This window comes from Mus caroli, chromosome 8 (genome assembly GCF_900094665.2).
Source record: "Mus caroli chromosome 8, CAROLI_EIJ_v1.1, whole genome shotgun sequence".
Lineage (NCBI taxonomy): Eukaryota > Metazoa > Chordata > Mammalia > Rodentia > Muridae > Mus > Mus caroli.
This window is the reverse complement of record NC_034577.1, coordinates 74,239,698-74,264,763: the sequence shown is the minus strand read 5'-3', so window position 1 is coordinate 74,264,763 and position 25,066 is coordinate 74,239,698. Positions and strand designations below refer to the sequence as shown.

At 43.0% G+C, this 25,066-nt stretch overlaps 1 protein-coding gene across 2 annotated transcripts in view; it reads right to left on the bottom strand.

Moving 5' to 3' along the window:
- The window catches only part of Rnf150 (ring finger protein 150), a 208,859-nt gene extending 185,496 nt beyond the window's left edge, over nucleotides 1-23,363 (bottom strand). For both annotated transcript variants that reach the window (XM_029480588.1, XM_021170854.2), the window contains exon 1: nucleotides 22,215-23,363. In XM_029480588.1, coding sequence (XP_029336448.1) covers nucleotides 22,215-22,695 — 481 coding nt within the window. In that variant the 5' untranslated portion in view covers nucleotides 22,696-23,363. The remainder of the gene's footprint in view (nucleotides 1-22,214) is intronic.
- Between the last annotated feature and the right edge of the window lie 1,703 nt (nucleotides 23,364-25,066).

Below are 25,066 nucleotides of genomic sequence, written 5' to 3'. Positions count from 1 at the left end.
ACACACAGACACACACACAGACACACACAGACACAGACACACACACACACACAAGAAAGTTCCTCAGGAAGCATTCTAGAAAGCAATTTCTTCACAGGAGGCTCCATGCATTTCACTGCCCTAAAGACCTTCAGTGGGACAAGATATGGAAATGGGAGACAGTAATATTGATCTTCCTTACTTTCTGAAGGTCTCATCTAATTTGTGCTGTTTTTTTTAAATAAAAATGTTTATTAACTTAAAATATTTGAAAAGAAAAAGCATATGTATTAAGAATATATAGAAAGAAAATATATTCTGTAGTAGTGTAATATGTTTATTATGCTTTAAGCTATATTCATCATAAAAGCAACAAAGGGTTTGGTAACCTTAAAATTTAAAATTAAAAGTAGAAAAGGTGTGTTATGCTAAGATTAATTTATCTTAGAGGAAAATCAAATTAGTATGAATTTAGTATTGCCCATGTATCCTCCCAAAACTTCCTTCTTTCCTGCTCTTCCCACTGTCACCTATCACTCACCCAATCATTTCTTGTTCCACTCTAATTTTCAAATACAGATTCCCATAAAGTATTCCTGGTGTCTTTACACCAGTGCTAGCAGACATTTTAGTGAGCATCTCTCATAGTTGCCCAGGACACTTTGCATAGCAGTTTTCTGCAAATAGCCAGATTCTGACAGTACTTGTTTAAAGAGCTTTCTCTGCTTTCATCTCACCTTCAAGTGCTTGAGTTCTTCAGTACCTTCACCGTCTCAACCTGTTTGTGACCTCACCTCTCCACCCGGTTCTTCAGACTTGGTACCCTTGCCCACTCTCTTCGCTTGCTCCCACAATACAACTGTTGCCTTTGCCCAAAGTGCTTTGATATGCTTCCTCAGCTCTGTTTTGTTTGAAAATACCCACACATCTTTGAGGCCTCTCTAAGCTTTGGTTCATCTCATCATGTCTGGGGGTTTCAGCAGTACCTTATTCACACTAATAATGTCATGGGTCCACAGTACCTTGTCAATTGCTGCTCTCTTCCCTCCAAGATGATATTATCCCTTAGGAAGATGCTGTCTTGATCTCTCTGTCAAGCTAGGATTGTGTGCCCTCAGCTCAGTGGGTGCTTTCTCAGAGACTCTGAGTTAATATGTACTCAGTGACCAGTTTTGAAGTGAGAGTGAAGGGATGTCTGAGTCCTCGCCAATTGACAAAATCAGGACTCACACTCTGAGAGTCTCTTTATTTGTAAGATGATCTAATTTTCTTTGCCATCTGTGAAGTTTGACAAGACTCAGAATAGGGTAAGGGAAAGCACTGTGTCAAATATAAACAAGTTCTTTCCATGGCTACTCTATTGAAGGTAGGAGATTATATAATGGCAGTGCCCAAACTGAAGAGACACAGAAGTGTCATAAAAATGGATTTAACCACTACCCTGCATCCTAATGCTCCCACAACTCAATTGTGACATCAATTTAATGTGATCTGTGCATTACATTGGCACTAAATGTTAGGTGATAAGCAGAAGCCTAAAACAGAGAAACAGATGCACCAAAAGGAGTATGGACAGACTGTCACACCATGGACCCTCAGCCTTCGCCATCCAATGGTTTTACAGCACACACATACGTTCTCACAGCAATGAGAAGCATAACAAATAGATTCACTAAGCTTACTTACATTCAGAAGAGCCTAGGAAACATCATTGTTATAGTCCTTGCACTTGACATACAAGGAAACAGAAACAGGCAGCAGACTGCTGTGAACCAGAGCTGTGATCCGTGATTCAGTCAGGTGGTATCCACTCAAGCAGGCACTCAGCCTAAATGGCATTGCTCACTGTAAATTCTCGATAAAGGACAGTTTCTCTTGCTTTTATTCAAAATGGAGCTTAGGTGACGATGACTCCACATGCAGTGGTTATGAGGTCTGCTAGTCTTTTGCTGACAGAACCCACATGCCATTTGGCTGATTTGGCTGCCTCGACAAAGGTATCTTATCTATAAAATACATTACCTCTTTTACATATGAGTAACTTCCAGCAAGCTGGAAAAGATCAAACCACTTTAAAAAGATAAAATGCAGCTGTTCAAATGTGAAAACCACTTCATTCTTTTGTTAGCTCATTAGAATTCCACCACACTGTCCTGGGGCAAAGGTAGAGGATTTGCCATCTCTTCTCTAATAGATTTTCCCTTGTCTTCTGAAAAGTCCCGGGACACCAATTACATTTCTATTACAACTGACAGGGCTCACTGCATTAACCTGCCCCAGTTCCCCTTCCCTGCTGCTGATTCCATAGTCAGATGTTGCACTTCACTGTGTAGTACAGCATTCAGGAAGGGATGCTCTGAAAGCACTCTCTCCCCAAAGCAAACAGTCCCCAACCCCAGCAATGTCCCCAACTGCTTCTAAATCAGGGGGCATATGTGCTTGCAGCTTAAACAGAACATGGGTCTGCCAATCAGAAGGGCTCATTTTTACCCAATCCTCTTGCATCCAGCATGCTCTTAACTGTTTTCTTAAAATATATTCTAGAGCATGGCATTCTTTGAGTGAACTGCCAATATTTCCAGTGTCAGCTACTGACGGCTTCATAGATTATCTACTGGTTTTTTATTGCTAGCTTATATTTTTATATTTAAGCATCACTTATTTAGTATTTCCCATGTGCCAGGTTCTATACTGAGTTACTACAGGCAGCATTGTACAGCATTTTCCCACTAAGCATCTAATAGATTTCATCAGTTCTAAGGAGATTAGAAAAACTCCCTAACATCTCTGAAATAATGATGTGTTATTCTTATAATGCCAGCAACAGCTAAATTGTGAGTGGGTTTTTTTTTCTATATACATACAATACTGCTAGTTCTTTAAATTGGTGATATTTTAGATTTGATGGAATTCCAAGCACCATATTTGAAAGTTACACAAATGAAGACTCTGTCCATTGGGAGATTTGTTTGAGTTTTGGTGAGTTTACACGAGTTAATAAGTGGTTCCATGTGTCATTGGAGGGGATTCACTTATTTCTTTGACTCTCAGCTGCAGCACGAAGACGGGGTTCATCCTATAATACCTACCCTTCACCACTATCGCTCAGTCTTCGGGACTCCTGGGGCTCAAGTCCCAGATATGCTACTGTATTAGCAAGTGATTTGGGGTATGTTGGTTAAACTTATCAACCTCATCTGTAAAACCTAGAAATAACCCTAGTCCTAAGTTTCTGAGACAATCACTGAGATTCTCTGTTCAAAACCTCTCACTGTCATGAACAAGGTACATTAGGGAATGTCGGCAGTGACAATGACAGTTTCATAATGTATGCCCAAGGAGAAATCAGTAGCTGCTTAACTTTGTGCAGGTGCTTAGCCCTGACCCAATTTTGTTTCAGATAAGACATTATTATAATTTTCATCTCTCTCTTCCTCTCTATTTCAGTACCGATGTTTTACATGATAGAAATTATAACTCTAAACTTGTTAAGAAGTCTGTTATATACACAAGCTAGAATTCTATGATCACCCCCAGTTCTATAAAATGTGTCCTGAGAGCCTGCACTTCTACTCCTCTAGCACTCGGTAGAAAGGAATCAAGGGTAAGGAAGACATCCTTCTTCCTCTGAGTCCTTTAAATCTAATGCGTAAGGATAAACATACACAGCAGTGAGATTCATGTACAACGACATTAATGCTTTAAAATGCATGCAAACTAAGCACAAGAGAGCGTTGTTTAGAAAAGCATCCATATCTAGAGGAGTCACATGGAAAATCTTTAAAATGGAGATAGTACTTCAGATGTCTCTTGAAGGCAAGATTGTAGGGCAGATCCTAAGAACAGTAGGGGTCCTAGAGCAGAAGGAGTTCTAGGACAGAGGGACTCCTAGGACAGAGGGAGTCCTAGGACAGAGGGACTCAGAACAGAGGAACTCCTAGGACAGAGGGAGTCCTCGGATGCACAATGGCATAAACAAAAGCACGGAACTGATTACTTCTTCTGCCTATGTTGGAGCAGCTCATCTCAGAATAACCTTCCCATAATGATAATGAGTCAATGTAAGATGTGCATCTGGCTGGACAAACAATTCAGTGATTAAGTACATCTGCTGTTCTTGTAGAGGATCCATATTTAGTTCTCCATGCCTATGCCTGGGGCCTTAGAACTCCCTGTAACTCTAATTCCAGGGTCATCCAACACCCTCTCCTGGCTTCTGTGGACCTTTCCATGCACACAATGCATGTACACTCAGGCACATTCACGAACACACAGGATTTAAAAAAAACTATTAAAGGACAGGAAAATATAACAGGGCTAGGCTACTTAAGTTGACAGACACAGTGAAGATGTGAAGGACAAGGGGAGCCAAGATCCTAGGAAGAGCCAGACACACTGGATGTATGTCCAGCCCTACATTTGCTGCTGTTTTCCATCTATTTCATGGACTTTGCTAAGTCCAAGTTGGGTCTACAAACACATGAACCAAATAGTAGCAGCCTAGGGTGCAGTCTTACTAGGACAGACTGGGAGAAAAATGGAGTGTAAGTAAGGGCTTCCGAAGTTGCAAGATGGTGAGAGATGAAGAATTAGTGTAAAAGAGAACCAACCGTAGGGTGGTTAAGAATGCTTTTTGGGTGAGGATCAACCCCACAGAAACTTGATGTGCCAGGGTGGAGGGATATCCATGGGACCTCCACCTTCTCAGAGGAGGTAGGGAGTGACTTGTGGGGGGGCAGCAATTGAGATATAAAATGAATAAATAAATATATGTTTAAAAAGAATGATCTGTATGTGGATTCCACATAGTCTCTGGAGACATCATAGCTTGCTCAGTATCAGGTGAAGTGTCATGAATCCAATTAAACTATTGAGGTGCAAAGCTGTCTGGTGATTGACTGGAGGGTCTGATTAGAGGTCAGGCATCGCTGCTTGGGATCTACCAAGGAGAAGCATGCTTGGTAAATCACTGGAGAACGATGCTCTCAGAGTCAGAGCAGCCATCATCAAACCTTCATGGAGGGACCACAAATCTCCAGACTGACAGCACTAGTCACACGGGGGCTGAGGGACAAAGGCTGGAGGAAATGTTCTCTAAACACAGAAGAAGGCCCCCCTCCCAGTCGTGCACATCACGTACTGGTGATCTCGAGGAAGAAAGCAGGACTTGGGCACTGGGTGTATCTCACCGGCAAAATAAAATTAGAAATCACAACTTAATCGGTCAGATAAAGAGCTGAACTTGATGACCACTAAAATCTCCCATCAGTGAAAATCTGATTTTGTTTTGTGCTTATTTTGAAAGTAATACAGTAATGTATGGGCACTTTTGATGCCACAGACAGAAAAAAAATATAGATCAAAATTCCTTTTGCACAATTAGACCTTTCTTGGCCTATCACAACAGAGCTCTGTGCAAGAGCAAAGCCACATGCATATACTTAGAGGTGGAGATGGAGAGTCATTAATGCTTTCTCTAAGAATTTTACAAATGCAGTGTACCAGGATTGGTGCCGAAATAAGCAACAGAAGAGACACTAAAAGTGGACAAGCCAGTTACTGAGTCTGAAGAGCCACAAATGCCATCACAGAAGGTCGGATTTAAAGTCAAGATGGTAGCAATTTGATGAGCAAGTGAAACTGTTCTGGGACTGCACAGATCAGGCATAGCCAGGCACAGTCACAACCTAAGCTACTTTACACATGTAGACACCTTTAATTCACACGATGGCATCCTGTCACTCACTCATCCTGACTTTGAAATAACATTTTCAAGTAAGGGGATGATATGGGTTTGCACATGTAATACTAATGTATACATTTTGGAAAATCACAGGAAGAGAATATAAATAGAATGATTTTTTTGTAAAAGTAAAATTAGCATTTCAGTATGAAGAATTTGCATAGGCCTCTTTTATATTAATAGCATTCTGGGTAGGAGTGGAACTCATTTCTTCAAGAACTCCATCACGTTTGACTAGCAAGAGTATATCATTCTATGAAAACTGTAACTATTAATTCAGCCAAAATATACAGTCAAGGAGTATAATCTATCAAAGGTATTACCATGTACCCTGGGGGCAAAGCGTTCCTTGTGGAATAATTATAATAAGAAGTGCATCTTATTCAACAAAAAGATATGGAATTCTGCAAATATACCTTAAATAGAAATGCCAATGGAAAATTGTTACATTACTTAATTTTTGTGGGAAACAGTATGTCCAGACAGCTTATTAGCTTTAAGAAAATCTGCCCCTATAAAATACTGTAAACATGAAATCCCTGGTGAATTAAAAACATCATACATCTTGTGACATATCTGAAACTCTGCATGCTCTAGATTAAGATCACAGCTTTTCTGCTCTTAGGTAAACCTGTGACTATGGACACATTTTCCTGTGGAAGAGGGTGGGGAGGGTTAGTCTAGCTGCATCAACTGTGGGCTTCACACGCGGCTGCACAACTAAATGTGGTAATCACACAAAATGCCAAAGATTATAAATTCACAGTAGCCCCAAATTAATTCAAAATGAAACGCATAATGAATCCAAAGTATGTTTGGCTGCAATCACCTGTGCTGCATCTAGAGACTTCACTGCAGCCCCTGTTCTGAACACACAACACACTCACTTTGCACAGCACACCCTACCCAGCATGCAACATCAATCTTAGTGCCCGAAACACATCAATTTCAGTCCAGTGTGTGCTATGAACTGCAGGGCTTTTGCTGCACTTGTTAAATTTTCTGCTCTTACAGAAGCACAATGGTTCAATGATGGGAAAGAAAGATGTGATTTTTTTTCTACTGTTATTCTTCAGCATGTAAGTATATTAGCTTATCTTTATATTATACTATATTAGACTCCTTGGTCTTAAAAATTACTATCCTGTGGGGCTGGAATGTTGGTTCAGTAAGGACTTGCTCCCCAAAGCATGGTGACCCAAGTTTGGATCCCCAGCACCAGGTAAAAGCCAGGTGTGACAGACATTGTATTGCTTATCTGTAATTCCCATGCTGGGAGGAGAAGGTGGATCTCTACACCCCATTATCCAACCAGCCTAGCCAAACTGATGAGCTCCAAGTGCAGTGAGAGACCATATCTTAAAGAATAAGGTAGGATGTGACTGAGGAAGGCACCCAATGTTGACTTCTGGGTTCCATATTCACATGGACACATAGACACATGCACATACCTGTACACCCACACAAAAATACATATTTCTGAAATGACTTTACACATATTTTTGCCATTTTGTACTTTGTGTTGATTCTCAGTACTAATGATACAAAAATCAAAGTACTGATCAGTTCCAAAAGCTGTCAGTAATGTTTATATTCTATATCCTGGATATTAAAGTACCAACAAGATCAGACATACAAGCACATAAGCACATGCGTTCCATTAGGATGCATATCTTATTTTGTCCCCAGTAAGTGGTAAATCATATGTAATCAAAGAATTGGTTAAAAATAAATGTTTTATGATTATCAATAAGTATTTAATTTGTATATCTTTCTGTGCCTATATGCCTGGGATTTCGCATGTTTCTTGCATTGAAAAGGGTTGTAAATTGAAATTATTTGAGTAGGCTTGAGGTAGAGAATATGCTCCCTAGTGTCTCCCTTCTTGGAGTAAACATCGATGCCTCTCCTTTCTGGTGAGCATTTAGCTCAATAAAGGTTTTATGAGCTCCTCTAATAAGTAAGGTGTTAATTAAATATACAAGCCTGATACTGAAAAAAATATATTTGTAGAAAGAATGCCTTGGCTTCTTTTTCCTCCTGAAGAAAATCTGGTTTCCTGAGTGAAGGGGGGCAGAGTATATGGAGGTGGAGGTCTGTGTAGATTAGCCAGTCTGCCCCTCATAGGGTGGCTGCTGACCAGGTTCTCCCCAGTCATCGCCCTTCAAAACCTTTGTGGGAGCTATGCAGACTCCACTCTGGGGAGCTCATGTGTGTACTGCTGTAAGGGGTTTCAGGGGAGTTGTTTAAAGGAGAGTCACTGGGAGGTAGAGAGGATTACATCATACTTATCTGTGGTTGATCCCTGCTGCCAGTGACCCCACCTGCGACCAATAAGACCCACTCATGGATGACTTGAGGTTCCTTGTATACATGTTTTCCCCTGAGCCTGGAGCACAGACCACCACACTTGTAGATGACACACATGGTAGGTACCCTGACAACATCCTATTTCCATTCCCCATTATCTTTAGAAGGGTGACATGTTTGCTGTGCCAGAAATTCTTATTCATCAAAAAAAAAAAAAAAAAAAAAGAAAGTTGAATAGAATTTGAGACTGAGACTCATCCAAGGACTCAATGTTTCTCCTTCATTACAGCACAATCTGTTGTTGTTTGCTTATTTATTTTAGAATATGGCAATCACCAAGAAAACTAATCAAGAGCTGAAATCTGTGCTGTGCGCGTGTTTATAGTTTCATATTTAAATTGGTTAAGTGGTAAATGGGATGAACTGCTAATAGGAGACAACAGAAGATTTCTTCACAACCCAGTGCGTTGTAATTGCTTTAACATAGCATTAGAGTATGTTCTAATATATTAACCTACTCAGAAACTTCATTTTAACACCAAATTCCCACCCATTCTCGAATTTGCAAAACCCACTGTAGCAATTACACAACAGCTTTTCAAAAAGTAAGTGCAAAAATGTTGAGCAGGGTTATGCTAAGGTTCAAAATGAATTCTAATTGGCATCACTAAATAAAATGGCCTTTCTTCCTCTTGCTTATATATTTTCACACTATGACTAAATGAGGAAACTTAAATACAAAAGGCTTTTGTAAATAATAGGTTACTACTTAATATACTAGCTCAGTGCAAGAAAGTAGAGATATCAGATAGCAGGAAGCAAAATTACAATAATTATTTAATTAATGAAACTTTCTAATTTAACTGAGTTGAGTTGTAATTAGATGGAGAGGATTTCAACAAAGTCACAAAGGTCAAGAGGCTGAAAAAGGAGTAATGACTTCTTAATCTGCAAAACACAATTTAGGATTAAGCATCCCTTCCCAAGTTCATTGGGCGGAGTCCTAGGAGGTGGGGTAGGGACCCTGCAGATTTGTATTCCTTCCTTTAAATACTTGCTCTTAAAGCCAGGTGCCTCCCACCAAGTGAAAACCACCCAGAGTTAATCAGGACATTGGTTGATATCCTTAAATATTGAGACCCATTGCAAAAATCTATACTAGTTATCAGTGTATAAGGGTTTTGTGCACAGAGCTCTTCAAAGGAAACTAATGTTTATGTGTGTATATTTGTGTGTGTTATTGTTTTGGTATCATTATCAAATTTTCCAGATTTATAAAGTTGATTAAATAATTCTACTTTAAAATTTTGGGGGAAAGAAGTTTCTAATGGCCCAGGATTTGGAACGAGCCCAAACCATCTAAGGCAAGAAGCAAAGAACACTTTTAACAGAAAGGGATTCATGGGAGGAGGAGGCTGGATCGGGTGGAGGGTCAGCAGGCAGTAAGGTCGAGGCGAGACCTCTTGCTTGGTTCCTGACCTACTGAAAGGTCCTTGTAAAATCTAACTAGGAGAGTGCTTGGCTTACATCTATATTTTCAAAAGTGTGTGGTGTGCTAACTGGGGAGTGGACAGGAATAGTAACTGTCCACTATGGGAGGGAGGATAGAAATCCAGGAAGCTATGAGCACTTGAACTCATATGGTAATAATTCTGGTGGTCAGGTGACACTGCCTTCAGAACACATTTCTTGTAATGATTGATCATCCTAGTTCACCTGTATTCAATTCTCAGAATTGCTCTGTTGCTACCTTACATCCTGTAAGAGACAATAGCTCTGAGAGAGCATGCTATGTTCATTTTACAAACAGGACTCCAAAGTTGGGGTTAAAGTTTGGCTTCCTGAGCTCTCAGGCATCAGGCCCAGCCAGACATTCCGTTCTTAGAGCAGCCTCTTGCCTTTCCCCTTCTAGAAAGGTGGCAGGCAGGAAAAGCATGCTCACCAGGTGGCTGACTGCCGACTTCTGTCTCCAGTCCTCTACTGCTTTGGTGCCATGAGCCATCTCCTCCACCACTGTCTATTCTGCACCCTATCCTCAGTTCTGACAACGATATGAGAGAGATGAGGATCTGTCCTAGTGGTAAAATCAATGTGGTATTTCACCCTTGTCAGAGTGAAAGACAAGAAAATCAATCAATAATTAGCTTACCAACGATTTAAATCAAACGTCTTTTCACTTCATCATTTTGCACAATCATCCATGGCTCACTGAAGTTGAAAACTCACTGCACGCTCTCTAGCACTCACTGTGCACACCATCTCTTGAGCTCATTGCTGGTTGCCAAAATCCCGTTATTACTGTGAAGCTACTAATTCACAATTCAATAATATTTACTGAACAGGTGGCCTCCATCATTTTATCGCTTTAGTCCTTGAGAAATTAATAAATTAAAACTACTACGTGTTTTCAAGTGGGATTTTGAAACTCTCAAAACAATCATGTAATTTCTTTACACCATTAATAATGAACCATGTGATAGAAGAACTTCAGGAGAGAAGAGGGCAGGCAGGGTGCCGAGATGTTACAGTTGGGTAGGAGTAAGAAGCTTGGGTGGCACTCACAGTAGGATGCTGACGGATAAATAACAATAATATATCGCCCATCTTAAAAAACAAGGAGAATAAACTTGGAACATTTATCCTATAAGAAAATGATAGATGTTTGAAGATACTTTTACCCTGGTTCAAACAACACAATGTATACATATAGTGAAATACCACATTATGCCACATTCATATATGTAGATTTTATGTATCAGCTAGAATATATAAAATTAATTAACACACCCATGTTATATAGCTGAGAAAAAATAAGTTAATATAACATAGGGATTCCATGGGGTGGGGACTGGAAAGTCTTTACTTTGCATCTTACAATCCTTGGAAGAGGGGACTCGAACTACATGATTTTATTTCTTGTAATATTTTTGTAAGGATTAAAAGACAGCACTGAGTTGCAGCAGCAGCAACAAAACAACCTTGTGGGGACTTTCGTCTGGAGCAGTGGCTGTCAATCTTGGCTGTCAAGCATCATCCCAGGGCTTACCTCTTGCCACACCGATCATATCAGGCTCTCTGGAGACTGGTCTGGGGAGTAACAATTTTCAACTTTGCTGCTGATTCCAGTTTGCAACAAGGGGGAGGAAACTGATGGAAACCAAGATCCTATTCAGGAGGGTCCAATGATAGAAAATGAGAACCAGAAGAGGGGAGTGGCCTTCTAGGGGTACAAATGAAAATGGAGCTTCCTGAGAGCTACTGCTCTTTTGCACTTTTTTAGCCCCAGACACAGAACTACGTAGTGAGGTGGCGGGCAGGACAGTCATAGCTGGACGGTTCTATCATTTCCTGCTTTGGATTCTCCGTCTCCTGTGACTCGTAGCAGCTGCCAAACTATTCCAGTTTGTAGCCATAAGCTGGGATGAGACTGCTCAGTGTCAGCATCACCACCAATGACTGAAACATGGTGTTTCCTCCAATGAGAGCACGCAAAGAGTTCACTAACCAGCTATCAGACAGAACAGACACCCCAGAGACCTGCTCTGCAGCCAAACTTGGAAAGCCTTTGACTAGTGGAGCTGTTCTGGAACTTGAGCTGCGCTACCTCAGGAGGTTCCATCGATGTCAGAGGGAGGCAAAAGTACCACAGAAAAATATAGTCTATCAAAGAAAATCTAAAATATAGCATTAACATTTTAAAATCTCCAAATACATATATTTGCACAATATACATACAATACATTCTTCATTTGGTAAAAAATATTCAATATAATGAAGCGAGTAAATAAACAGAGGGATAGTTCTGCAGTTAGAGAGCACATGGTGCTCTTCTAGAGGACCTAAGGTTCGCTTTCCAGCATCCACACAGTGGCTTACAACGGCCCATAACTCTAGTTCCAGGGAATCCAGGGCCTTCATTTGCCCTCAGCAGTCACAAGGCAAACACATGGTGCAGGCAAAACAATCACACTGAAGTCAAGATTTACACTAATTTTTATCTGAAGCAAAGCAAATGACTGATTTGTCTGTTGAATGCATTAAGTAATATGTCTACATTTTCTTCCTTAGCTCCAGATAGCAAATAATAATGTTTATATGTGCATATTATACTTGTATGTGTGCATGTGTATACGTATGTATCACTTCCTTTTGTATCATTGTGACACCGTGACCAAGGCAACTTATAGAAGGAAGGGTTTATTTGGGGCGTATCACTCCAGAGGGATAGGACTCCACTGTCACAATAGTGAGGCAGTGATGAGCCATGCACCGAATCAAGCAGGCACTACAGCAGAAACCGCTGACCACAGCATCTCCAACCAAAGCAGCAAGCAAAAGCACCACACTGGAAGGGGCACATGGCTTGTGAAACCTCAAACCTCACTCTCAGTGACACACTTCCTCACTGTACCCAAGAAATGTCACCAACTGGGTATCAAGTATTCAGATGCCCTCAAATATAAGAGAGATCTCTTTCAAACCACCACAATGTATAAATGAGTAATTTTACTTTTTATTTTTACTTTTGTTTTCTTTATGGTTCTTCAAGACAGGGTTTCTCTGTATACCCCTGGCTGTCCTGAAACTCACTTTGTAGACCAGGCTGGCCTTAAAATCAGAGCTCCGCCTCCCTCTGCCTCTCAAGTGATGCTATGCCATCCCTCCCCCCCAGCACTTGAATTAAAATTTTTTAGCCTTTCTTTTTATTAACTGAATATGGGTGTTCCATCTGTGTGTATGGATGTACACCATATGGAGTAGCATGGAGTCAGAAGAGGGCATTGGACCCCTGGGACTGTGTGGGCATCAACCCTGGGTCCTCTAGAAAAACAACCTATGTTCCTGATCACTAGGCCATCTCTTCTGGCCTCACCTTATTTTTAATTTTTTACTTTTCAGAAGAAGCCAGAGACTTTTTAAATCTTCTACCTGGAAACTGCTGCTTGGTAGTTCTAACAAGCAGTATGATGAAACCCTGGTTCTTTGAAATTTTGTCTATTTGGCATATGTATTTCATTTAAAATAATTTTAAGTACTAGTATATATATTATAAAAATGTTTATTCACCAGTGCACACATCTAACCACAGACACTTTTGATGTCTTATGTTCCTCAGTCTATCACCAGCATGCCCTTTTCTTCTTAGATGAAAACTGAGCCAGGAACCTACTTTTCTCTTTCACACGATGGATACACATTTGTGGTAGGAGTTTCAAATGAAACTCTAATGGACTACATGTATATGAGCCAAAGGATAAGAGAATGGGAGTTTAATGTCAGAATTAGGTTTTCCTGTGAAATTAAGATCACCATATAATGTAATCCATCTTTCTGGTCTCTAGGTTACTTAGCAATATTTACTGAGCCCTGTCTGTGTGTTGAGGGCTCTTCAAGCCTTGGGAAACTTAACCATAAACAAAGAAAGGTCTAGAAGTCTTGCTTTCATGGGGCTTAGGTTCTGTCAGATGATGGTGATGAGGTCAATAGTGGTACAAAGATGAAAGGTATTCTAAGGGTGAGGATCCGTGGCTGCTGCTGTTCTTACTGGAGAGGGCAAGGGTGCACTTGTGTTGAGGCCAGCGAGGGAACAGACCAAAGGGACAGTTAGCTCTGGGGCATCAGGAAAAGACGAATATTCTAGAAACTTTACCGATAAATGAAGAGCAAAACATATTTTTCTGTCCCCCCTACCTGCTGGGAACTACATTTCTGACGTCGATGTAGTGTGTTTGTCATGGTGTGGTAGCCAGATGAGTCACTTCTTTAGGAAGTAGGGAGAAGAAAATAAAAGGAAAAGGGGAGAAAATGGTGTGTGTGTATGTGTGTGTGTGTGTATGTATGAACATGTGTATAATGTGTGTGTGCACACACACATGCACACTGATTGTATGCCTAAAACCCCTCTTTGCTTTGTATACAGTACATCAGTGAATGATGCAAAAGCTACAATTGAGACATACCAAGCTGATTGGTTAAAAAATAGAGGATTTCCTAGGAACCTACATCTTAATATGGGTGCCTATTACCATACCCTAGCATAGGCACCATATACACTGTCCTAGAAGTCATTCATTAAGTACAACATTATTTTTAATTTAAAAATCCCCATTGTTATTAAGCATATGTCTACACCTTGCATATGAAAGTGCCAAGCACACCAGAAGGCCAGGTCCTGCTTCCTGACAAAGGGGCTTTCTGCACAACATTGTGCATCATGGGACAAGCCAACCAGAAAACAAAACCTTATGTACAGAAATTAATTCATCCTTTGAAACAATGAGGAAAAAATAATTTTCTTGCATTGTAAGAAAACTAGGAGTTTGAGCTTAGCGATGACTCAATGTGTAAAGGTATTTGTTGCCAAGCCTGGGGACCTGAGTTCAGTCATATGCCTACATGGAGGAAGAGAGCCATCTCTCAGAAAGTTCCCCTCTAGTCTCCACACACAAGACATGGCATGTGGACTCCCACACATGTAGCCACACCCACACCCCCACACTAAATAAATAAATAAATAAATAAATAAATAAATAAATAAATAATGGAGGAAAGAAAGAATAAGATTAGCTCTAACCACGAGTGTTAACATTTTTATTGTACTATAGGAAGCACATTTATCTTATCACAAATTAAACCTGTAAATGATTAGTCATCCAAGTTTAAAATAAGAGCCCATGTATCCTGAACCCATTAAAAGGCCTCCATTTAGCACAGCACTCATACCTAGAGCTTGGAACAGTCCTGCCTTGTAATCTGACTTGTTTCTTGGAGTTTTGTATTACAGTAAACCCTTAAGGCTTGAGATACTCTAAAAATTTGAATTTCACCTTAACTAAAATTTAGCATCTCTCAACTTAGGAAAGATGCAGGACCCCAACATCTTTTAGTCACTAAGCAGTAGTAAGATCCTCTTTAGAGTATATAAAAAATGAAGCACCTCTTTGGGGAACAAACTAAGGACTTTTAGGTGTTATCAAATACCAGTTCTTTTAATGCTGCGGTTCCCAATGAGAACTGTGACTGCAATGGCTGAGCTTCTTCCTTTTAAATGAGGAGACTAGCTTCGAAGCCATTAACTCCACCCCAGAGGTGTGATTGCCCCTTTCCAAAAGCTACAAGGATGAGTTCTGCAGAAAAAGCTCCAAGCTCTTTCATGATCTTTCTAGATTTCATGGCCAATAAAATTTTCTTTCTGGAGAATTCAGGGGATTTCTACAGCGAGAGAAACCTGGAATGATGACCAAATTCTTACTAATGATTAGGAAGAGGGGGGTAGGAGTCCTTCCAAATCCCCCACACAGAGATTTCTATGACTGAAAATGAGTAAACCGGTTATTTAGTTTCTGGAAATGCCTAGGCCATATAAAGTTACACTGCCAAGAATGTTATTTAACACCGCTGATGAATTATGGTCTTCAATAACAGAGGTTGCAATTCCTGGCTTTTGGACTGCTGTCTGCCAGGAACAATGGGGGAGAACTATGAGTTTAGTGTAAAATAAACAAGGACACAGAAACCAACTGGGAGGGTGATTGGGTGTGCGAACTGAAGGCCAAGCATAAACGACAGAGCTTAGTTATGAATCTTAACAGAAAGCTGAAGTGAAGGCAGACAGCTAAACAGCAGATCATGTGATCTCAGGCCTGGGAAGGCCCTTAAGGAGTTACTGGTACTGGAACACCGGGACTGATACTTCCACAATGCCCTGGGTTCCTAGTCTGGCCCAGCCCAGTGCCAGAGAAAGATTGGCATCTCAAAGAAACCCCTTTCGTTTCTAAACACTTTTACCGTGCAATTGTCTTGCCTTCTCCGAACCATGACTGTTTCTTGCAATTCCATCTTCCCACCCGTAGTGGGATTGCGATAAAGCTGAGGCTGCAAACAAGGTCAACTTGTGCAGAGGTTGAGAGCACAAGCAAATGGAGCTGGCCATGAAAGGTGTTGGGGACTTAGGCCAGCTAGAGAGTGTGGAACACATGCTAGAGGCAGCCTACTTATTGCCAAGGAGGGAGACAGGCATGTGACTGGTTTTTCTGATCAACAAAATTTGAAAAATTGAATTTTAGTTGCTATATCCTGATGTTTTAAAGCATAAAGAATACACTTCTAATAGTTTTTAGAGATCAAGTCATCCAAAATTTACATTCCATGAAGAGAAAAACTGCAACCAAAGACAGACACTGAGCCAGGCCAAATGATGAGCTGGAGGCAGATGTGGAGGAGGAGCACTTAAATGTAAGGTCCTGTCTCTACATCAGACATGCCGCTCTACAGTTGGTGATGGCTTTGCCTACAGATGTATTAACACACTGTGAAACAAGAATGAAGCCTACAACATTGTCCTGTGCTCAGTGTTAAGGGACCACTGTTCACAGCCAGTTTTTGCAATAGCTTTTGAGTTGAGAGGAAGCCTGAGGAAATGGCTGTGAGCATATTTCTAGGCTATGAGCATCGACTCCATGGGCAGACAACCTGCATCTGTGGCTTAGTTCTATGGCTTAGCTCTATGGCTTACTGTCTGTGTGGTCAGGTCATCTGTAGAAATGGGAATGGTTAAGAAGCTATTTCAGCAGTGTCAAAGTTAAACACAAAAGTTCTTGGGTTATCCCAACACAGAGTACAGATGACTTGGTCCACATTAGCACTAAAGAGCTATGGTATGATGAGAGATGAGTGTGGATCTTAATGGAGAATATAAAATAAAACTGCATGGTCGACACTTTAGAAACCCGATAGCTCTAAAAACTGATTTCAGCAAGGCAGCTAGCTCCTATATGGAGGTCAGGGCAGAAGCCATTAAAGCAAGGGTCATCAAGGTAGCAGAAACCCATGCAGTAAAGTATTAGGACAAATCTGCCTGCACAGGCAGGACTTCTATTATCTCCTTGCCAATTCTAAACTTTTGAGAAGTCACGAGTGTGTATATATTCTCTATCTGCCTCTTATGCAAGAACTGCAGAGGATCTACAGCTTCTGCAGCCTCCCTTCTCTCCCTCATCTCTCAGGTGCCATCAAAATCCTTCCCAGGCAACTGGAAATTTATTTATCTCTTAACCATGCACTAGTGATCGATAAACACAAAGCTAACAACTAAAGCCTTTGAAACAGGGGGAAGTATAACTTCTTCCAGATGGTAACTCAGATACAGAGAACGGCACACTTGGGGGATTCACCGCAGGTACCATGTATGTTCTCAATCTGGTGACAATGGCTTCAGCCTAGAGAAGGCACAGGTGTAATCAGAGAGCCATAAGAAGCTCTCCAATTATCAAGAGAGCCCAATATTCTCTTTCCCACAATGGAGGTGGCCAGTGGAAATGGGTGACTGCTCTGTCTCTGAGCATTAAGGTCATGAGAGGCTTGGTCAGCCAGGGGATTTGGTGGTTTATTCCACAGTTTCTGCTTGTTACTGTGTGCCACCAGGTTATGAGTTAACACTGGGGCTNTGGAGATGCCCCAGAGGATCAAGTGTTTGCAAATATGGCAACCAGGGTTCAGATTCCCAGCAACCACATACAAAAGTTACACCAGAGAGTGGAGGCAGGAGGATCGTAGGGACTGCTAACCAGCCATCCTACCCAAAATGGCAAATCCCACGGCCAGTGAGAGATCCATGCCAAGTTCTAGCTCAGAGTAACTAAGATACAGGTATCTACATACGAGCCCATAAAATTCACACAACAAGAAGTTCAGACAGATGCTGCTATCCTCTGTCACAGCATAGGATCCTCAATCCCTGAAAGGTTGACTAAATTGTTTAAAGTCACTCAGCATGAAAACAGCAGAGGCTTACAAGACTAAACCTGTGCTCCAGTTAACAGGCTCTCTACAAAGGCCTATAGAATGTTTGATGTCCTTCCCTCAAAGGACACTGGAGGAAGGCTCTTGGGCAGGCATCAGATCACCTCCAAGAGCTCTCACTGTCTTTATATGTATTTAGATCTTCGCGTCAAGGCTTGCACAGGGGAGACAGTGTTCCTGGACAGCCCTGTGCTCCTGTCTGTGGACACATTCTCTAGAGGTGCTGTACCTCCTCCCACTCTATTGAAGGCCTGTAAATACAATTTTACCCACCTCTAAGGACAAAAGCTACATGAATTAAGTCTCGGAAAGAACAACGAATGGCTGATGTAAGGAGAAGGAGAACAAAACGAAAGGGGAAAGATGACTTGATAGCATGTTTTAAAGAAGTCACTGTTAAGTCAGGTCCAGTGGCACAGGGTTCTGCAGCTGGTGCTAGAAGTTTGTGAGTTTGCAGGCAGTCTAGGCGGTACAGCAAGACCATGTCTACCAAAAAGTAACTGTCATCAGAATGGAGCTGTAAGGAAGATACTGACCTTGATTAAAAGTTAACCATAAGCTACATAAGATACATAACCTTGATTATGGTTAACCATAAGCACCAATGAGGAGGTTCCATAGCTGATACCTTGTGACTACTGGAAGGGATCAGAAGTGACTTAGACACTTAAGAAATGCCCTCCTCTGCTTTCTATTGCCACAGTCAAAAGCAGCCTGGGGAGGATAACATGTTCATCTTATAACTACCATATCATAATCCATCATTGGGGAAGTAAGGGCAGGAATTAAAACATGGAGACAGAGACCATAGAGAAAGAGTGCTCAGTGGCTCGCTTGGCAGGGCCATGTTACATATACATGCCTGGGTCACCTGCTCAGGCATGACACTGACCACTTCAGGTTGGGCCCTCCCACATCAATCACTAATCACAAATATACCTGATAGACTTGCCTAAGGCCAATCTTATGGGGCATTCTCTCAACTGAGGCTTCCTCTTCCTAAATGACCCTAGCCTGTGCCAAGTTGTCAAAAAACTAAGGAGCACGAGGAAGGGATCTGTCAGTTCCTTAAAAGTCATAGAGTGGCCATGTAACACAGAAATTCTGCTTCTCAATATAAACCTAGGAGAAACACACACACACATACACACACACACAGACACACACACAGACACAGACACATACACAGACACACAGAGACACACATAGAGAAACACACACATATACACACACACAGAGACACACACATATACACACACATACACACACAGACACAAACACACAGACACACACACATATACACACACATACACACACACAGACACAAACACATACACACACAGACACACACAGACAGACAGACAGACAGACAGACAGACACACACACACAGGCACACAGGCACAAGAATGTACATAACAGCACCATTCATAAAAATCTCAAAGTAGAAATGACCCAGTTCCCATCAAGTGACAATAAATAAAATGTGGAATGCTTTTTGGCAATAAAAATAAATGAAATAGTAATCGGTGACATTTATTACAACTATGGTGAACAATGGGAAGAGTATGATATGTGAGAAACTAGACCAAATCCACATATTAAAGGACTCAACCAGACTCCATGTGCAAGAGACAAATACATAGAGATGGGAGGGAGGGAAGGAGGGAGGGAGGAAGGGAGGGAGGGAGGGAAGGAGGAAGCAGTTATGGAAGATTTTCAAAACCATGAATTCAGAAAAAGAAGAAACTGAAAGAAGGCACATAGGAGAGAGAGGGGTGAAGAGAAAGGGGGATAGGGAGGGGAAGAGAGAGGGGGAACAGAAAAGGGGTGGGAAGCTGGGCAGTGGTGGCACATGCCTTTAATCCCAGCAGAGGCAGGCAGATTTCTGAGTTTGAGGCCAGCCTGGTCTACAAAGTGAGTTCCAGGACAGCCAGGGCTATACAGAGAAACCTGTCTCGAAAAACCAAAAAGAAAAAAAGAAAGGAAAAGAAAAGGGATGGGAGAGAGGGGAGAGAGAGGGAGTGGTAGAAGAGAGGGGAGAGAGGGGAAAGAGAGAGAGAGAGAGAAAGAAGAGAGAAGGAGGGAAGAAATAATTTAGTTGAATTTGTCTCTGTCTGGTAATTAGGGCTCAATCACAGCAGATGATAAACACTATATGTAGGCTCCAAAATTCCAAACCCAAGCCTTCTCTCCCCCAAGCTGTTGTCTCCTCAAATCAGGGCATTGATGAAGAAGTATGGCAAATATTAGCTTTTGATTTTCCTCTAAACTCAGGGACTGGATTAAAAAGGCCACAACCATGTCCCCTGGTGCCCTGCAATCTGAGCACACGAAATAACCATATTCCATCAACATCTAACCTGTATATGGTTTCCTAAGTGGATTCCCAAGTCTGACTCATATTTAATGAGGAGAAACTTGAGCCTTCAGGCCCTACAAGAAAGTGTAGGACATTGATTGACAGTGAAACTCATATGCTCACCTTGGTCACACGAATCACAGTCCTGTAGAAGTCTCCTCCTCTGACTAATGTGGGAATGTGTCCAAGGCATAACAGGGAGTTCAAAAATAACAGCAGACACCACTTTTATTTTATTTTGGCATGGAGAAATATTACATTAACTTTTAGACTATCACCAGCCCTTTCCTTCTTAGTATGCCTTAAGCATCCTTTGTGTAGAAAATCAAATTATAGTTTTCTTCAACACTGGTGAGCCATTAATTGATCCAGTGTGTCTGCTGTTCTGAAAGTGGTTTCTTAGACAGGAACAAAACGATAACTATGGTGCTGTGCACAGAGAAGCTCAGCTTAAGATTCCACACTCACACACAGAAAAAACATTTATGGAGCCCTTAAATTTCACTAACAACCTTGGTGTTTACAGATCCCAGAATAACTCCTGCATGCCCTACTTCCACTCCCTGAATCTATATTTTCCATATTAAATGTTAATTGAAAGATACCTTACATGACTTGGATACTCTTCCGTAGTGCAAATATCCTTGGAGATCAAGTTTAAGCAGGGGCCCTATGACTCAAGGTCAGAGTGCAGGTCTCTCCCTGGGAGAGTGATTGTGCTCAAGGAAATGTCTCTAACGTGCAGGGTCAGAAGTTTTCTAAGAAGGTAACGGCTTTTCCTCATGAAAACCATGCTGTTTTCTGGCTCGTTTTTCATTTTGCCTGTTTTCCAGAAAGTTAACAAATGCCCTTGACTACAACAGCTGGTGTTGGTTACTCTGGGCAAACTAATTGTATATTTCACGAATAGATGCTATGAACTCTTGAAAGAGAGCTCTGTCTCTATAGAAAATATGTCTGCACGTACAGCCAATCTGCATGCTCCACCCCAGTTCTTTGCTTATTAGAAGCTTGGGCTTTAATTGCAACAATTGTTCTGATTGGACGACTCTGCCCAGAACAACACTCCAGTCATTTCTCCCACATCCTGCTTGCAGGAAATGCTGTGAGGGGAAAAAAGGACCCACCTCTCAGGTACCCCTGCCCAAGCTTGCACTCAAAGAAGGCAGTTTCCTATAACCAGTGGCTTGTGCTAATAAATATGAATAACATAATCTTGTTGCTTCTGTTACTTCTCTCACCAAAACACTGTTTATAGACTGTGTTGAACTGGGGCAATCATGCTTATTTTTAGTCCTGGCCCCTGTGGTCACTGACAAAGGTCTTTCTTGAGTGCATCTTATAACCAGGCAGGCAAAAGACGACACAGCAGTAGAAAGTAATTCTAACTTTGTGGCTATTCTTGGCTTGTTGGGCATTGCAATGTTTCACCCATGCTCCCCGTCAGTCCATCTCTCTAGATGACAACCCGGCAGAGCTTTGAATATTATTTACTTATGGTCTCAGCAAGGGGAGGGGCTCCGGAGAAGGGCTGAAACCTGACTTGTGAGAGCAGTTTGCAGATGGTCAGCTGCAGACAGGTAACTTGACCTGCCTCTTGATACACAAACACTTGCACCAGGTATGTATATCTAATGCACACAACGAAGCGCAGAGACAAGTTATCAGAACTTCCGGTTCCAAACAGGTGCTGAAACGGGTCACTAACAAGAACAAGATCCCAGCCCTGTTTCCCAAATCTCACTTCCCAAATTCTCCTGGGAGAAGACACTCCACCACTGTGAACCCTCTCCCGAACCAGACTCTCTGATACTCTCCCAACATACTGAAACCTCTCATGCTTGTAACCTGTCCCCCAAGCGACGCACAACAAAACTTAATAGGTTCATACATAAGAGACTGGTCTCTGGTGCTGCACGGACTTCCCAGGCAGAGGTGCCCCGGAGGCGGTGCTAGATCTCCCTAGACGCTTCTCGGGCTCCCCTCCCCCACGTCCGCCAGGCACCCCCGGGGTTGCTCACCTGCGTGGGGCATGGTGATGGTCTCGTTTGTGTTGGAGCCCACGTTGAAGATGACCACAGCGGAGGCGTTCTGCAGGAACGCGTTCCGGATCTTATCCCTGTACGTGCAGTTGCCCTTGGGGATGAGGGCTATCCAGTGCTTGCCGTGGGCCGGCGCGGCGAACTTGGTGTTGGGGTCGCAAGCCAGGCGGTCTTGGGCCGAGCTGGCCATGACCACCTCGCCGCGCGCGTCCTGCTTGGGCGAGTGCTCTCCGTATCGCCCGCACTCGCTCTTCTCCGTGTGCAGCTCCGCGCCGCCACCGCTGCCCGCCACCGCGGCCCCGGGCTCCGGCTCTAAATAGGTGATGTTCACGAAGGCGGTGTACCATTCCTCCTTCTCCGCCACGGTGAAGTCCAGGCAGAGCAGATGCACGAAACAAAAGGAAAGCAGCCATGTTGAGAGAGCCAGACTGCGGCACGCTTGGATGAGAGACATTGTCATCTCTCTCCTCCGGGGTCCCCTCCCCGCCCCCTGCGCCCTCCCCCCGCTCCGTCCCTCCTTTCCCTGCCCGGGTCAACCCCGGGCCGCCGCTCTGGTTCTCCTGTCGCTGCGACTCACTCCCTGGCCGGCGGAGCCCCGGCTGGGACGCGCAGCCGCTGCGGAGACCGGATCCGGGACGAGCGGGAGAAACCCGCCCTGTCCCCTCTCAGCCGAAGCGCGGCGCTGGCATCGGGCTTCCCGAGTGATCGCGGCGCGGACGCGGAGCGGGCGCCGCACACTTGCGGGGGAGTCCGGCTGCCAGGCGTCCTGCTCCTTTGCCCCGCGTCGCCGTCTCTCATAGAGGTGGCGGGGTCCTCGGGTTTGGATGGGGTGGCGGCTCTGCTTGTCGTGGCCGAGCGGGGCGGGGGTGGGGTGCTGGAGATCCCCGGTGCTGGGACTATCGGTCCCGCTGCAGACGCGGAGGTCTCTCGTGTTATGCGTGGGTTCCCTTGAGCAGTGGGCGCTGCGCTTCTGGCCAGACTAGGTGGCTACGCCCGGGACACTCACTTGCCGAGGGAGGGGGAGGTACGGGGCAGATGGGATGGGGGAGAGCGTGAGGAGAGGGATACAGCGTTTTTTGTGTGTCTGTATTTTTGTGTGTGTGTGTGTGTGTGTGTGTGTGTGTGTGTGTGTGTGTGTGTGTGTGATGTGTGCGTGCAAGGAGGAGCTTAGTATGATGTCAAAGCTCCTGGGCTCCCCTTGCAACGCTCACTCTGTCTCTCTTCCTGGGCGTCAGCGACCTCTGCTGGGCCTCAAATTCAGGCTTCGATAGTTGGGGGCAAAAGGTAAAAAGACCTTCAGGCCTTTGAATTGGGAACAATTGAGGGAGTCTTACATACAGCAAAGTGCAGGAACCTCTCTGGAACAGCATTTCCGTTTGCTGGAAGATGTGCAGAGACTTCTCTGGTATTTATCCCAGCGCTGATTGGTCATGAGGCCCCTTCCCCGCCCCCCAGACCTGAATATTTGGGACAGTGGCTGTCAGAATTCCAGTTTTAAACCAGGACTGATCAGCATGAATTCAGGAGAGTTTCACATTTATTAAGTCAGGGGTGGGGTCCTTGGTGATGCACACTTTGCTGGTCTAAGGACCAGTCTGTGGTGTGGGTAAAAGTGACTTCTTTCCCTCTCCTCTGGAAGCCAACCCATGGTGTGGCGTTAGTTTTCTTAGAAAATGGACCTCTCCTCATACTTTAAGATTGAGACATTTTGCCACCATCCCCACTTTAATAGCCCTGCGATAGAGGATTCACAGCATCAGTAGGCGGTGTGTGTGTGTGTGTTGGTTACCATTTTAAGCTGTGTTTTCCAGTTGTGACAGAGATTAAAAGAAACCAGTGGAGAACACTTTCCTAGAGTCGTGTTCTAATAGCAGAATTCTTTAACAATTAGATATCTGGTTGGTTGTTACACTTCCTCATTAATGGTTTCCGTAGTTTCAGAAACCAGTAATATAAAATGTCTACTTATTTATACATACACTAATATACTATAAATACACTATATTCTTAATGATTTACATTACATTTTCCACCTGGTTCTCTTTCCTGTGCCTCTCGAGGAGAAGCACTGAGAAGCCCAGCAGTTTTTGTCACAATATACACATCCTAGGTCTGGACATCACAAAACAGAAAATGGATTCTGGATATATCCTATGTCTAAATATAGTCCTCAAAGGACGAAGGATTTGAATGATTATTAGGGGACCAGTTGTTGGTAATAGGAAGGAGTTGTAGGTACAATAGCTCAGACAGGTTGGTGTTTGATGTGTTCAGAAGCCATAGTGAGCTCATCAAGGGTGGAGAGAGATGAGCGATGAAGAGAGTGAAAGAATGAGATGGGAGCAATGGCGGGAAGATTCTAAGTGGCCTTGCAGTTTAACCTGGGTGAGAGGAAGATTCCTGGGAGATGTCTGGACAGAAAACTGTGGTGTTATATGAGAACATCAAAGCTTTATTCTGACAGTACTGGAGGAAGGATAGAAGCAAGGAGGGCACTTAAGGAGCTGCAAAAATAATCTGGGGGGAAAGCCAAGAGAAATGCATGCTGGGGAAATAGCAGAGCATGCTAAGGAGTGACTGGTTCGTGGGGGCTTTGGAGGTGGAGCAGAGTGACTGGCTCGTGGGGGGCTCTGGAGGTGGAGTAGGCACTGTTCTCTGATGCATTTGGTGAGGGTGGTAAGAAAAATACAGAAGTCAGGAAGCAACTGGTGTAGAGAATCTCTTAGATGCATCACCTGTCAATAAATAAAAGTTTATGGCCAATGAGCTGAGGCAGGAAGTAGAAAGTGGGACATTGACAGGAAGAGAGAGAATTCTGGGAAACAGGGAGA